Source organism: Aedes albopictus, chromosome 3 (assembly GCF_035046485.1).
Source record: "Aedes albopictus strain Foshan chromosome 3, AalbF5, whole genome shotgun sequence".
Lineage (NCBI taxonomy): Eukaryota > Metazoa > Arthropoda > Insecta > Diptera > Culicidae > Aedes > Aedes albopictus.
In genome coordinates this window covers 440,586,178-440,603,234 of record NC_085138.1, presented here as the reverse complement: position 1 = coordinate 440,603,234, position 17,057 = coordinate 440,586,178, and the positions used below count along the sequence as shown (strand labels likewise).

The window sequence follows — 17,057 nt, the reverse complement described above, 5'->3', positions numbered from 1 at the left end:
TTGATATCATCTCCATGCATCATGGGGATTAGAAATCCTTCATTTAAAATTGTTAAGGCTTACTTCGATTTTTTTCATACAATTTCTGTTTTTTTTTTACAAAATTTAAGCTTTCGTCGAAGGTATAAGTAACTAACCACGAAATGATCTAATATGTGCAGAGCATCATATTCACTAACAGAAAACCGATTTCTGTGGGTAAGAATTGAAATTCCACATTTTCACTATTTTGACTCACCCTAATCATCACTGATGATCGACGAAAGGGTCCGATCGAAGACTCATCACCGCCGCGCATCGAGATGCATGTCACCACAGACTGTCTGCATGCAGCTCACTGACTAGCTACTCTGCCCAGTCGCAAGACAGGTTGCGCGTGTGAGTTTGTAGCATTTCGTTTGAACTGGCGGCGGCGGCGGCAGTTTTACGACCACCGCTAATAAATTGTACCGCGCATTGCGAGAGAGACTTTTTTTTCTAGCCAGCAACTTGTATGATTGGAATTGGTGACCGGCTTTTACTTCTATCGATTCCTGATGCCTTTTTGGTCGTCGTCATCATTCGACAGGACGGACAGTTGAATGCTCGATAGGACATAAATGGTGATTAGTGAAACTGGCCGCGCCACTTGCGCACTCACGCGCTCTATGTGAATTGACCCGTATTACTTAATGGGGAATAGTCTTCTGAGGTGCGCTCGTCCACTGGACCATTGGAAGATAACACGCGTGCATTGGAAGATTTATACCCCTACCGATTAGTCGACTCGAGAGCGGTGGTCGTGAGAATTATTTCCCTGGTCTCTGGCCGAAGGGGTCCTATACCTCCTCCCAATAAGGGCATCGCGAACGTGTGTGTAGTCCTAAACGTGGACGGACACGGTGTCTGATGTAACTGAGTCATACCCACAGCATCATAGCATACTAGGAGCCACCACAGCTCGCGAACAACGTGAAGGTGGGCGCGTGAAGCTTTTCGGTTCACACCTTTGTAGTTACTCTTCTGAGTTGCTGCGTGACCACCGTCGCCGCGTAAAACGACGGGGTCTGCCTTTCGATGGGGTCTAACCTCACGATGTGGCCGGGGAGATCTATTATGGTTATGACGACGACGAGCCACCGCCGCCGACCACTGAAAGGCCCAAATTAAATGTTTATACGCGGGCGGAACACTCTCTTACTCAGCATAAATCTCGGAGGCAGAGGGTACCAAACGGTGGTGAGCACAGTCCACTGAATCATCCCCGTCAGATGTTCTAACCGTTCGTAGGTATTACCTAGAAAATAGCTCAAAACTCACCAGAAACCGAGGAGGTCTTCTATTTCTGGCGAGAATGATGTCTGCTACGTCAGATAATCCGGATATTCCGGTGATGGTTTCAGTAGAGTTTAGAAGGGGCACTCCAAGAACACTATGGCATGCTATCGTTCGACAATTCAAAATAGATACGTTGGAAGAAAATACAGAAGAATCTTTAGAGGAAGTTCTGTAAAAATCTCAGGTTGATCTTAGTTGAATCTCTGATGGAATTCCAGAAAAAAAATCTGATATAAGTACTGAAGCAAAATTTGGAGGAATAACTGATTCTAGATTTTTTGCAGGAATTTCTGTGGAAGATTTTGCAGAATCTCTGAAGGAGTTCCGGCAAATATTTCCAGAGAAAACCTTGTTGAAGTTCTTAGAGGGATACCACGGGGAATTTCTGAAGCAAGCCTAAATTAGCCTTAGTTAAAATTCACGAAAAAAAGCGAATCAAGCCCAATGAAAATTTCTTGAAGAATGTCTGTTTCAATTCCTGACTGCATCCCTGAACAAGGAAGCCCTGGAAGAATATCTGCAAAAATCCCTGAAGGATCCGAAATAAAAACCTGGAATAAATCCTGGAGATACTTTGGACAATTCTGGGAAAGCTGTTGTGATGAAACATCGGAGGATAGAAAAATGTCTGCCTCAATGGTCGATTTAAACCCCTTGAACTCACGTTTTTGAGAGCACAAATCTAGGAAATCCGAGAAAAAAATTGTGCCTCCAAAGTTTTTATGAAAAATTTGAATTGGATGCATTTTCTCATTTTTTTTTGTTTTTGTTTTTTTTTCTGTTTATTAAATTATGTTAAATGTCTTCGAAAAACAGGAAGGATCAAAGCATCTGCTGAATGTTTTTCCTGATGGAAAATGTTTTTCGTTTTACAAAAATCTATTCTGAACTAAGTTAAAAAAAAATGATTTTCGGAAAACCATAGGCGTCCAGTTTTGCCTTAAGAAAAAAAAAATGCTGTAATAATTTGTGGATTATTATTAAAATTACTATATTATAGAGATTTTCAGCCCTAGGCTGATTCATCTCTTGAGACAATTTCTGGAGCAAACATTGAAGGAATTTCTAAAAAAAAAATATTTGCAGCAATTTCAGAAATAACTTCTGCAGAAATCATTGGCGGTTTTTCTGTTGGAATCCTCAAGAGAGATCTCTTTAAAATATTCTGGAAGATTCACTGAAATCGAGAATCTCTGGACAAATTCTTGCAAAAAATGTAGGAATTTCTGCAAGAATCACTGAAGAATTTCTATAACAATTCTTGAATTCTTGAATCGATCCCTGAAGAAGGCGCCTGAAGATAAAAACTCTTGAAACGTTTTCAAAATTATTATTATTATTACTTTATTATAGAGATATTCAGCTTGTTCATCTCTTGAGACCATTTCTTAAGCAATCATTGGAGGAATTTCTAAAAAAAAAATACAGCAATTTCAGAAATAATTTCTGGTGACATCGATGACGGGTATTCTGTTGGAATCCTCAGGAGAGATTTCTTTAAAATATTCTGGAAGTTTCATTGAAATCGAGAATCTATGGACAAATTCATGCAGAATAATTTAGGAATTTCTGCAAGAATCTCTGAAGAATTTATATAAGAATTCTTGGATTCTTGAATCAATCCCTGAAGAAGTTTCTAAAATAATTCCTGGAAGAGATTCTGTAGGTTTACTAACGTAATTATTTGTATTTTTTAAGAGGAAATCTTTCCAAGAAAAACTTTGAAGAACTGTTAGGGTAAGTAAAGTAGGCCTGGATGATTGTTTGGAAAAATCTCCGAGGCAATTAAAAAATAGATAAAAATAAATATTTAAAATGATGCAAAGCACTGAAAAAGGTTCAAAAGTGACCCTGATCTATGATTCTTAAAAAAAAAACTAACTCAGCGCCACTTTTCGTTTTCTTGACTTCATACGAAGGATATGTGCTTCTAGGAAGCCTTTGCACCACTCCTGGCGACACGCCTTTTTTGGACAAGGGTGTAACCAGAATCGAAGCTGGAATGGGAAACTTCTAGAATACTGTGTAATGCTATCGTTCGATAGTTCAAAATGCAATGCGATCAACGATCAACGATCAATTCTGACTATACATGTCAATGGTTGCTCCTCTGTGATTGATCTGAACTGGTACCAGTTGCACTGAGATCCAACTGAATAAGGGGCTGGGACATTCCACTTATTCTCAAAGTGCAATTTTAGCAGCTCATGCATATTTGATCAATAACGGCGCCGGCCAAGTCCTTATAGTCAGCTGGGAAGGGAAAGGAATGTTAGAGTGTACTGGTTGTTGCTACTAGAGACCGAGAGCACTCTGCGTCCCCACAACGCAGCACGGACTGGGGTATTTGTTAGACGGAAAGGATGGGAGATCTGGGAGTCACCGTTGGGTCGGTGATGCGATCCATGGATAGGGTTATTTATAGTATTCGTGATAGATTGTGTGGTGAATAAGGTGAATAAGGTCAAGCGGCACAGCACGTTTTGGTTGCATAACTTATAGGCGTTATATACACTGTGCTGTGAGTGGAAGTTGGAAGGGAGGGAAAGGTGAATAAGGTCAAGCGGCACAGCACGCTTTGGTTGCATAACTTATAGGCGTTATATACACTGTGCTGTGAGTGGAAGTTGGAAGGGAGGGAAACGACTTTTTTTCAATTCGTTTCTGGTTCTAGCGATGGCTATGAACATATGAATATACATGAGTTGTATATGTAGAGAAGAGAGAGCGAGAGAAAGTGGATAGAAAGATACAAAGTAGGATGAAAAGGACGGGCCAGGGATTGAACCCATGACCTTCTGCATTCGAATCAGAAGCGGTAGCCACTAGACCACCAAGCCCGTCTTCGATAGTTCAAAATGCAATGCCTGCATAAACTCCTGCAAGAATTTTTGGTAGAAACCCTGAAAAAAATCTTCGACCGAACTCCATAATTACTGAAGGATTGCCTGTAGGAATCTCTGAAATAAGTCCTAAAGCGATCTCTGAGGGGATTACTTTTTACAAATCTATGAACTACTGCAAGAATATCTGAAGAAGCTACTGCAGAATATCCGAAGAAATTTCGGGAAAAGCTCTTAGAGTTGGTTGTGTTAACCACCGTTAACTGATTTTTATCATTTTTATTGATATTTTTCGGTGAGCCAAAACTATCAATAAAAATGATAAATGAAGCTCTTCGAGGTATAAATACATAGAGAAATTTCTGAAACAATCTCATTTTAAATTTTTGAAACAATCCCTACAGGAGATTGCATGGAAATCCCTGGAATGGTTTTTGCAAGAATCCCTGGAGGATTGATTTTCTGATCAAACCTTTGAAAGAAAAACCTGGAAAAACTTCTGCAGATACTCTGGGCGAATGTCTAGAAGAATTTCTGGGAAAATTCTTAAGACAAAAAAACCTGAATCAATTTCTAAGGCAATTCACTGGAGAGATTTCTGAAATAAAACCTTAAAAAAGAGTTTTTGAACAAATTTCTGAAAAAATTTCTGAAGGAAATGCATGCAGGATTTTCTGGAGGAACTTCTGCAGAAACCCTTGGAGAAATTGTAAGGAGAATCTCTCAAAAAATCTTAAATAATTAATTTCGGAATCTCTGGAAGACTCAAGCAAAAAATGAAGGAACTTCTGTAACAATCTCGGAAGCAATTACTGTAGAAATTCTTGAATGAATCCCTGACGAAGTTTATGAAATAATACTTGAAAGAGTCATTGTAGGAACTCTTTGCGTAATCCTTGGAGATATTTCTAAAGCAATCCCTAAAAGAATACCTGAAAAAAATATGGAAATTCCTCTAGTGGAAAGCCAAGAAGGGTTTCTGGAAAAAATCTGTAGATGAAAATCCCTGAAACAATTTTTAAAGAAATCGCTGGAGCAGCTTATAATGAAAGCCCTGTAGAAATTTCGGAAAGAATTTCAAGAGAAATTTTTGAAAAAGTCTCTGAATGATTTTCTGCTGGAACTAATGGAGATACTCTAAGAAGAATGTCTGAAAAAAAGTCCTAGGAAAAAAATCCCTGGAACAATTTCTGAAGCAATCCCTGGAGGAATTCATGGACGAAACCTTCCTGCAATTTCAGAAAAAATTTCTGGAGAAATTCTTGAGGACATTTCTGAATGAATTTCTGAAGGAATTTCTGGAGGGTTTTCTGGTGGAATTCTTGATATACCCCTGGAAAAAATATAAAAAGAATCTCTAAAAATATGCTAAAAATAATTTAGAAGAAGCTTAGTCAGAAATATCTGGGCGAATTCTAGTAAAAAATGTTGCATTTCTTGCAAGAATTTCTGAAGAAATAACTGTAGAAATTAATGGGATATTCCCTGAAGACATTTTCGAAATAATCTCCAGGAGAGATTCTGATTGAATTCGTAGGGTAATCCTTGGCAAATTTTCCAAAAGCATCCCTCAAACAATACCTGCAAGAACTTCTGGAGATACCTTTCAAAGTGGCCTATAGAAAAATTTCTGGAAAAATCAGAAGATGAAACTCTCCAAAGCAATTTTGAAGCAATCTCTGGAGCAATTCATGATGGAAACCCTGCAAATATTTTAGAAAGATTTGCTGGAGAGGTTCTTGGGGACACATCTGAAAAAAGTTATGAAGGAGTCGAATTTTCTGTTGAAATCTCTGGAACTTTTGGAGATACTCTGAACAAATTCCAAGAAGAGTTTCTGGAAAAGTTCTCAAGACAAAAATCTCTGAAACAATATATGAAACAGTCGCCAAAAGAATCTCCAAAGAATACCCTACGGCAATTCCAGTTAGAATTTCCGGAGAAATTATTCAAAACATCTCTGAAGAAATTTCTGAAGGGGTTTATGTTCGAATTCCTGAAGGAACTCCCGAAGAAAGCACTGGAGGAAATTTCAAAAGATTTTAGAAAAGACGGATTTCGCGCCAACTCGAACAGTGTCTGTCAACTCCGAATACGATTTGGGGCGAAATTCGTCAATAATATTCAATTCAACTTGATATTCAGCTATCAATATATTGCTGATTAAAGAGGTTGAACAAGCAATACTTCAGACCAATATTCAGCTGTCATTGTATTCAGCCAATGTTCAGCTAATACTCTCACTGTTCAGCATTCATTTCTACTTGGGCAGGTCCGCTCCACTTTTGAATAGTTTGTTTTTGTATAACTCTTTTCCAAAAAAAACATGTCATATCGACTGGTTTGTTCTCTTCGTCATAAAAGTATTTGATCGGCCAAATTTTCCGAAACTTTGGGGGAAAAATAAAACTAGGAATTCCTGCGAGAACTCCATGGAGAAACTACTGCAGCATCTCTATGGCGATTGCAGAAAACATCCCAAGTAACATCTTGATGACCAATTAGTCTTATAGAGGTTTCGAAAACCGCTATAAAACCTCATGCCTTTGTTTTTGGTTTAATGATGATTATAATAACCTTTTCTGGTAAATTTGACTGAAAAATGTTTCTTGTGGATTCTTGATCAATTCCGGTAAAAGTTCTTTGAGACATGCCTGAAGAATTTACAAAAGCAATCCCTATAATCATTTCTGAAAGAGTCCTTGTAGGAATTCTTGCTTCATTACATGAATAAGTTTCTGAAAAAACCGTGAAAGAATTTATGAAGGAATGCCTGCGGAACCACCCAAGTATGGTCTAACGGCTGAAGTTATGAAAAGTTTGACCGGGAATTACACCCAAGCAACACACATGTTATAATAGAGTTACGACAGCGCAAGTTTTGGTTGTATAGGAGTTTATTTTACGTAATTCTAACATTTTGTTAAAATAACGTAAAATAAACTTCTATATAACCAAAACTTGCGCTGTCGTAACTTTTATATAACATGTGTGTTACTTGGGACAACAGCACTAGGCCGATTATTTGAATATTTCGGAAATGGTTTTAGTTGCGCTTTGAGCGAACACTCCTAGAATTCTATGTAGTGCTATTTTTCTATTTTTTGACAATTAAAAATATAATTTCTGGTAAAATTCCTGAAAGAATCTTTGGAGGAAATTCTGTTGAAATCTCTGCCAGAACTCCTGAATCTCTAAAGGAATTTCAGAAATAAGTCTTGAAGCAATCTCTTGAAGCAATCTTACTGTAAAAAAAACGAAATTTCGGCAAGAATCTTTGTAGAAGCTACTGCAGAATCTCTGAAGGAATTCCACCTGAAAAATTCGAGAGTTTTCCTTGGAGAAGTTGTTTGAGGCATACCTGGAGGAATTTCTGTAACAATCCCAATGAAAATTTCTGAACGAATGCATGTACGAATTTTTGATTGAATCCCTGGAGAAGTTTCCAAGGAAACCCCCAAAGAATTTCTGCAAAAAATCCTGAAAGATTCATTTCGGACGAAATCTCTAACATAAACCCTTGGGAGAAATCCTGAAGATACTCTGGATGAATTTGTAGGAAAATCCTTAACATGAATTCCAACATAGCTGCCACAATGGTCGACTTAAATACCTACCCACGTTTCTAGGAGCACAAATCTAAAAAAAATCGTAAACAGAATCGTACCTCTAAAGTTTGTATCAAAAATGAAATAGTATTTTACCGTAAGACAAAAATCCATGCAACAGTTTATGAAACGATAATCGGAAGATTTCTGAAATAAATGTACAGCAATTTTGGAAAGAACTTTTGGACACATCCCTGAGGGTTTTTCTATTGCAATCTTCTGGAGGGACCTCTCAAAAAAAAAAAAAAAACTCTAGATGAATTTCTGAAATAATTCATTCAGGAATCTGTGGACGAATTTCTAAAAAAAATGTAGAAATTTCTGCAAAAATTGCTGTACGAATTCTTGAATGAATCCTGGTTGCGTTATCCTTGGCAAGTTTTCTTAAGCAAGCCCTTTTAAAAATACCTAGAAGAACTCGTGGAGATACCTCTGGAGGAAGGCTTTGAAGAATTTCTGAAAAAAAAAATCTGAAAACGAAAATCCCTGAAGCAATTTTTGAAGCAATCCTTGGAGAAATGTATGATGCAAAACTTGCAGCAAATTCAGAAAGAATTTTTCTGGAATCAATTCTGGAACACATCTCTGAAGAAATTTATGGCCCTGGAAGATTTTCCATTTTAATTCCAGGAAGAAGTCCTGAAGAACATTCTTAAATAATGTCTGGTAGAGATTTTGTAGGAATTCCTTATAATCTTCGTCACATTGTCTTAAAAAATCCCTGAAAGAATGCTTGCATTCTCCAGAGATACCTCTGGTTGAAAAATTGATGAAAACTATTTTGAAAGCAGAAATCTCTGGAGTAATTTCAAAGCAATACCTGAAGGAATTTCTCAGCAAAAACCCTATTGGTATACCTAGAGCAACTTCTATCAGGTATCAGAACATTGGCTCAGGCAGCTGCAGGATTTTTCGTTTGGTATTCCTGGAGGAATTATGAGAAAAATCTGTTAACAAAACTCTGGAGAATTTCTTGCAAAAAAAAAGTTGCAGGAATTTTTGCAAGGAATTGGAATGCCTGGGAGAATACGTGAAGAACTTCTGAACTCCTGAAGAAAACTTTGGAAGAATAAAAAGAACAATCTCTTCAAAATGCTATGGAAGAAAATGACCTTAAAAATCCTGGAGGATTTGCTGGAATAGTGAGTGAATCTCAGGAGCAATTTCAAGAAAATATCTTTATAGGAGCACCTGGGGGAGCTCTTAAAGAAACCCGGAAGAGTTACTAAAAAAACCCGGAAGAGTTACTAAAAAAACCCTTTTGCGTATTTTTTAGAAGAATTCCTGATTGATTTCTTGGCAGAATTTTTGAAAAGATTAAACTGAAGCAGTTCGTTCTGATGAAAAAAACGAGAAAGAAATAATATATTCTTCAGGAGGAAACTTCGTTGGAAATTTTGCTGAAATTATAAATCGAATTCCTGCAAAAATGTCCGGTCTGGAGAAATGCCTGAAAAAATCGTGTAAAAATATTTTGTTGACGTTTTCTTGGAACATTTATTTGTGCAGCACCCCTCAACAAATGTTCTTAGATTTTTTTTAAATAATGGAGGAAATACTAGAAAGAATCTGTAAGTAGCTTATTAAGTTTCAGTTGAATTTTATTTGAAAATCGTGATTGTAAAGGAGCAGCATGATAGGGCAGATGAAATGGGCTAAGATGCTACTAAGCTTGGTGTTTATAGGCATTAACAACCAAGCGCCTCCATTCACGTTTTAATCTCCTCGGAAATACAAGATTGATAATAAAATCCAAAAAAAAAAAACTTACAAGCAAGCAAGGAAACCAGAAGTTGTCAGTTTACATTTTGTAGTCCTGGTAGAATCCCGTATAATACAGTAGGTGGCAGAGTGTAGAAAGATACATAACCGTATTCAATCTAGCGTGCTTCGCCTTTGTTTTAGGTCTATAAGATACGAGGAGGTTCTTAAAACCATTTAAAATACAAAATAAATGAAATTAGACTCTGTGGCGGATGTTTTGGTTTTCTCTAAATCTTTGGTGGAGTTCAATTGAACTCAATATGGTTTTGCTAGGAGGCAAACAAGCTCTCAAGCTGAAAACCTCTTAAATAAAGATATAAAAAAATGATTTTATTTTTATTTTTATTTTTTTTTTCAATTGCTTAAAGACCTGAACCTTGCCCCACAGTTTGGGAACCCCCTCGCCATAAACGAAACTAGTTGAACGCGAAAGAATAAGGCAACCAACTACGAACGAACCAAAAACGTGCTAAATCACGAAAAATAAGCATTTAGAGCTACACACATATCATTAACTAGCTAGCTATGGCTACGGAGAAACGCAAACGGGCTTCTACGGCAAAGGCAACGGCAACGCCCGCAACTAGAGGGGGCAACTATGTCTTGCCTGACCTGAGAGATACACATACACACCTTCTGATTTTTTATAAAACTGATAATTCATTATCTTTAATTTGGCGAGAATTTTGGCGGCGTGTCTTCTTCGTGTGTTGCACCAATTGTGTGTTTATTTAAATTTTGAGATCTAGCGTTAAGCCGGCGTGTTTCTTCTTCTTCCAATAGCCTGTGTAGCTTTCTACTGGGATCGTGTGAAAGAAGCGTTAACATCACTGTTCATGTTTGTTCCAGTGTATTTGGTGTTGTTGGTGGTGGATGTGGTGGGTAGGTCGTACAGTTTACTCACACGCTCGCCCGCCCTTCCGATTAAAACCGGGCTTTTCTAGGTGAACACCATGGTGCCTCTTCGCTTACCTGGAACGATATGGGAAGGAGAGAAATTCTAGATTATTACTTGCATCGCAGCGCACTTTAATACTGTATGTAATTGGATAGTTTATGGGAAAACGGAAACATGTTTGGAATCCGAACGTGAAAAGAAAATCGATTGTCAGCTGATCCAAGGTTCAGGGCACTTCGTTCGGTGGGCGTGGGCGTTTTATGAGCCTGGCGAGGTAACATGAGTCTTCAATTAGAACAACAGCTCGCTGCCGTTTCCGTCATCGGTGTCCTCGCATCGTTCTGACACATACGCAAGACGAGGGGCACTTAACAAGTAGTAAGCAATCGTAAATTCCTTCTATCATCCACCCACTTTCCTCTGCTTAGTCGAGAGGAAATCGCGCCTTTAATGGTTTAATAAAATCGGACTTAATTACCATTAATTTTATGACCCACAAGCGCAAGGTTCAGCACAAGATGGGCCATCAATCAGAGAGCTATGATCGCCACTTGCTGCTGCTGCTGCCTCACTAACCATCTCATCGCCATCGCCCATCCATCAATGGACCGATATCTTTAAGCAAACACATTGGCTCGTCGTGGTCGTCGACGTCGTCGTTGGATCGTCGCATTGCTGCTGCTGCCGCTGCTGCGTGATATAAATTTTTATTGGACCTTAATATCGGGCGGTGCTGGGCTGGCTGCCTGACTGCCTTCCTGCTGTCTTCGAATCAATTAGCGTTCTTCACCATCATCGTCGCTCGTCACTCGTCGTCGTTCGTTGGGACCCCGCCTGCCGTAAAACATCCGATCCATTATCAAATCATATTTATGAAGTTTTATTGCACGACCGCGACAACTGTGAGGAATCAAATCGCATCTAACTGTGGGCTTATTTCGGGGGGTTGGCGGGTTTGAAGAAGCAAGAATGAGATTTTTTCTCTAGCATAAGATTAGTAGACCACAAGTTCTGGGGCCATAACCCATAACTTATAGCAAAAGATGGTGCGATTGTTGATTTTTATATTTACAAACAACAAAGAGGCAAGAAATCTAGATCTGGATTTTTGAACTTTATAAGTTTCTTTTGCTGAAATCCCAGTGATTTGCTTGGTAACAGTGGACTAGATCAATAAGTTGTGGATCCATATGCGTGTTCTACCAGACTACTACACATAGACGACCTGGAGTAGGATCGACCGCATAAGCCCTGGAACTTGAGCTTGAGGTTGATTGACCACCCGTAGATGCTACGCCAGATCAGCTCTACTTGAACAAGAAATCAATGTGCTTGGAACTAACAAGTTTCTAGAGTGTTTGAGGGTTGGCAAGAATGACGCCTTCTAATCAATTTACAAATCAATAATGTGGGAAAGAGGAGGAAAGTGATGATTGCACACGCTTGTCCGCGACAGACCGATACTACTGCGTCTTCACAAGTTCATGCACATATTAAGAGTGTTTTTGGGATACTGGTGTGTGACAGAGGGTTCACGTTCAGTGCGTGGAAGCCAAGCACTAATACACCAAAGAGGATGCGCATAGTCCGCTGATTGCATATTTAGTAGGCGTTAGGTGTGACATGATAGATTGACACTGAAGTGTAAAATTGCACAGAAGGAAAATGGCTTTTCAGCTCTATAACCCAGACAAACAGGAGTAATGTACGCAGTACATCGTATGAAGTACTATTTTAAATTACTATCGCAATTTTCATCGCTTATGGTGTTGCTTTTTGAAAATAAAAATGTGATGTCTCTAGTAAAGTCGTATAACAATAAGTTTTTGCCCGCAAAAGTGTGCGGACGAACTCGCAAAGTGTTAAATGAAATCGCATAATTGCGTACTGCGATGATTATATGATTTTGCTTGATACTTACCATATAATACAAGTTTACCTCGTATTGGTGTATGAATGAAATCGCGAAAATGTAAAGACATACTAGCTCAATTGTGCATGAATACAAATTCGCATAACATAGAATCGTTTACGTTGACATGATGCGATTTCATATGTGATAACAATGTAGAAAGTGCTGTAGAACTGCAGATGCATTGCCATAAGAAAGTGAACAGCCAGTTAAGTGTAAAGTGCGGCTCGATAATACAAAGGTCGTTAGCTCGACAAAGCTGACAAGAATTGTATTTTTTTTTTAATATTATCGAGTTGTATAAGATGCTATATATCGTCACAATAGTGTACATCGTACATCGCATAGAATATCACTTCAAGTCATAGAGCATTATTATTGTCCCGCCAATGCACGTATATCACCTCCAACTTTGCACGCATAAGGCACTTTTGCTGCATCTTACGCGATGTTACTTTACTACGTAAAAGTACGTACAACACGGTCACAAATTTAATTATACAGGTCGGACTCGATTATCCGGGGGTTCAATTAACCGGGGGCCCGATTATCCGGGGCTCGATTATCCGGGAAAAATGGCTCGATTATCCGGGGAAAAGCTTGTTTTTGCTTTGTTTACAAATTTTTAGATTACAATATGTCAACAAATGTGATAAACATCAAATACAACACCTGTAAGTAGGATTTAGTCTATTTAAAAATTGTTTTTAATTTTTCACATTTTTCGGCTAAAATTTCATTTTCAAAAAACATGGTTGTAATAATACTACACGTTGAGTTTAGACACTACAACGTTATGTATGTTAGCTTCTATGTTTAACGAACAGTTTTTGATTGAAGAACATCAAAAATAAAAGAAAAGAAGCATGGCTCGATTATCCGGGTGATTCGATTATCCGGGGTGAAATAATTTTGGAGTCACCCGGATAATCGAGTCCGACCTGTACGTGCAAATTGGTTGTCTAGGATGTAGAAATATACACAGTAGGAGGAAAGGGATGGGCCATGAATTGAACCCAATACTTTCTTCATACTAATCAAAAGCGTAGACCACTACACCAAGCCAATTGACCACATAAATCGAGAAACCACGCCATGGAATCTTTAATTAGAAACAAAAGTTAAAAGGAAAAAAGTTCGAAAGTATAAAATGTTGAAATTGAATTATTTCGTGGACATTCATTTTTCTTTGAAGATAAATATTTGAATCTCCGACTTTCTGCCGAACAAATGTCGACATTTTTTTTATATTTTGTATGGATCGTAGATTTAGGGAAATATCCCCTCCACCCCCAAGATTCTACTTAGTTTATGAATAGGCCCTAAGGTGGTGACATGTAGGGTAGTGGACGTATTTTGGCCCACCCTGGGGTTTTGTTACATCTATATCTATATATATATAAAAATGAGTTTGAAGTCCCTTTGAGGCAACAAAACTCACGAACGGATGAACCGATCAGCATGACTCTTGCACGGTTTGATTCGTATTCATGGTGGCTGTGTTTATATGTACAAAAAGTATCGAAAATTAGCTTAAAATTTAGAAAAAAATGTGAAATTATTGATTTTTAATGAGTTGGGAAGAAATTTAACACGAACGAAATAAAACCAATCTAGAGTGCGGTGCTGCAATGACCCCAACAGTTGTCAAACCCCCCCAACCGTGCAAGACAAAGTTTGCCGGGCCAGCTAGTTTATTATATAATCTTTACCAAATCTAGGCAAATGATTATTGGAACTTCCAATTATCATTTGCCAAGATTAGGTAGAAATTTTATGATAAATGTAATAAAAATCCCAGGGTGGGCTAAAATACATGCCCCGGGCCAAAACACGTCCACTACCCTATGTGACTTAGAAAATGGTAATCATAAGGGATATTATTTAGGTCAGTGATTCTCAGTTTAACTGAATTCGTGAGCCAATTTTTATAGACTTATTTTTTTTTTTTGATTTGGTAGGTCATGAGAAAATCTAGTAAAGTAGGAAAAGTAATCTGTGCATGTGTGTTGAGTTTCAGGGATTATCGAAGAATTAAAAAAACCTGCGGAAATATGAGGGAAAACTCTTTAGGGTTTTTTTTTTGCGAAATCTCTTCTGCAGTCAATGACGACATGTCCTGAAAATCTGCAGACATACACAATCTCTGCTGTAAACTATCTGTAAGAGTTTGCAGTTTGACAATTATTGGTTTAATTCCATAGGAAATCTTAAGGTTTATTATTATTATTTTTTTTAATAAGGCTGATACAAATTTATTTTTGACTTTTTGTCTCTCCCTCCTTCAAAAATTTTTGGCTGGATTTCGCATTTTGAGGGGGCAGATGAAAAATATTTATCAAAATATCGGGTCTTGCTGAAAATTCTTTAACAAATCCGATGAGTTTTTAATATTTTTCAGAATAAATGCTTTATTATTTTTATCCCCCCCCCCTCGACCAGCCAAAGAGTGGTGGGACAAAAAGTGAAATAAATATTTGTAACGGCCTAATTATTGGTTTAATTTCCCAACCTTGCTATTTGCTACTGATCCGGTTGGCACAAGAAGGCGTGGACCGCAGAGAGCACTATCGGCAGCGAGCATTGAGCGCGACCGAGGATGGAGGAGAGCGGCAGCCAGAAAATTTTTGATCCGATTTTACGTTCGCTTCACGTGCATTCGGCGGTTCTTTTAAATTTTTTTATGTTTTAATGATTTTTATTAATATTTCATTCAACTTTTACATTCATCGCTACTCTGACTATGTGTTTTGTGTATACTCGAATTTAGCTTTGTTCAACGGTGGGAAACCTGGACAACCAGTGATAAAGAGATAGAGATGGAAGCACATAACTGGGTGAGCTCGTTTCATGCTTCTCTTTTAATTTAAAAAAATAAGGAAAATTTATAACAAAATAACACATGTAATTAAGTAGGATAACAATACAATTATTGTGTAATGTGATAAACGATCAAACGATCAAATCTGACTATCTGAGCTGGTACCAATTGCACTGAGATCCAAATGAATAAGGGCTCTGACACTCCACTTATTATCAAAGTGCAGTTTAAGCAGCTTATACTTTTTTGATCAATAACGGCGCCGGCCACGTCCTTAAAGTCATTTGGGAAGGGAAAGGAATGTTAGAGTTTACTGGTTGTTGCTACTAAAGACCGAGAGCACCTCTGCATCCCCACAACCAGCACGGACTGGGGTATTTGTTAGACGGAAAGGATGGGAGATCTGGGAGTCACCGTTGGGTCGGTGATGCGACCCATTGATAGGGGATATTCATAGTGTTCGTAAGGTGATAGATTGTGTGGTGAATACTATGAAGGCCAAGCGGCACAGTTCGCTTAGGTTGCATAACTTGTAGGCGTTATAAACACTGTGCTGTGGAAGTTGGAAGGAAGGGAAACGAGTTTTTGCAATTCGTTTCTGGTTCTAGCGATGGCCATGAACATATAAGTATACATGAGTTGTATATGAAGAGAAGAGAGAAAAAGAGAAAAAGTGGATAGAAAGATACAAAGTAGGATGAAAGGGACGGGCCAGGGATAGAACCAATGAGCTTCTGCATACAAATCAGAAGCGGTAGCCACTAGACCACCAAGCCCGTCTACAATTATTGTGTAGTGTGACAAAAAGGATAAAGTCTACTATTGGAGGAATACGGTACGACACAAATGCATCCTTCAAAGGCAGAAATATGACCAACAAAGCAGGGAAAGACGTTGCCGCACTTTTAAAAAGTGGCAGATAATCCAAATCAGGCGCATTTGTTCCCACATTTTCTAGATTAACGCTCTGAAAAGGGTGAGTAGGGTTCGAGTCAGCCATTGTGGCATTCATATTTCTGTTTTAGCTATCTCATGGACCTAGACCGGTTATACCAACTGTACCAGCTTGTCTGAAACAGACAAGAAAATTGAAAATACGAAGTCACACTGAACAGGAAATTGGCGGAAAATCAACTCTTGTTATCGTGAGACTCGAACACACTACTACGAACCGCAAGTTTGTGGTTTTAATCACTTAAGCCATGAACCAACTAAGCATTTAAAGAAAACAAATGATAGTTTTACTACCTAGCCGTATCGAATATTATCTTCACCCAATCAAAAGATGAATGGGCGGTTAGTTCTTTCGAACCTTTCAAATCTCCTGGCAAAGATGGTATTTTTCCTGCATTTCTGCAGAAGTGTGGAAAGTTGCTACTTCATTCTCTTGCCAGAATATTTAAAGCAAGTCTGTCGCAAGGTTACATACCAAAAAAGGGGTCTCAAGACCGTGTTGGATTGATTCCTAAAGCAGGAAAAAGAGACAAAAAAAATCCAAAATCTTTTAGGCCTATTAGTCTCACATCGACCATACTTAAAATGATGGAAAAGATACTAGACGAATACATAAAATCAAAATATTTACCGAACAATCCTCTCAACAGACAGCAATTTGCTTATCAACCCAACAAATCAACGGTGACAGCACTTCATGAACTAGTTACAAAAATAGAAACCACACTTGACAGGAAAGAAATTGCACTTGTAGCATTTCTTGATATTGAGGGTGCTTTTGATAATGCATCATACGATTCCATTGAAAATTTCAATGACAAAAAGAAATTTCGAACCCTGGGTAAAAGAATGGGTTATGGGTTATGGTTATGGTTATGGTAAATGCATAATAGTCAAAAAGTGTCTGCTGAATTGGGAGAATCATCCATTGCAGTAAGCA

General features: G+C 38.1%; 1 protein-coding gene and 2 long non-coding RNA genes across 12 annotated transcripts in view; 2 read left to right on the top strand and 1 right to left on the bottom strand.

Moving 5' to 3' along the window:
* LOC109425970 (teneurin-m) overlaps window positions 1-17,057 on the bottom strand; it is a 649,264-nt gene that overhangs the window by 482,753 nt on the left and 149,454 nt on the right. For 2 of the 10 annotated variants that reach the window (XM_062856604.1, XM_029876008.2), the window contains one exon: window positions 10,166-10,504. The exons of the other annotated variants lie outside the window; for them this stretch is intronic. In XM_062856604.1, the coding sequence (XP_062712588.1) occupies window positions 10,166-10,196 (31 nt within the window). In that variant the 5' untranslated portion in view covers window positions 10,197-10,504. The remainder of the gene's footprint in view (window positions 1-10,165; window positions 10,505-17,057) is intronic. 10 annotated transcript variants of the gene reach the window in all.
* Window positions 1-17,057, top strand: part of LOC134289896 (uncharacterized) — an 80,178-nt gene that overhangs the window by 2,053 nt on the left and 61,068 nt on the right. The gene's annotated exons all lie outside the window — the stretch shown is intronic.
* On the top strand, window positions 126-4,073 carry LOC134289895 (uncharacterized). The gene is made up of 2 exons (XR_009998735.1): window positions 126-3,780; window positions 3,876-4,073. It is a non-coding gene; the product is annotated as an uncharacterized LOC134289895 (long non-coding RNA).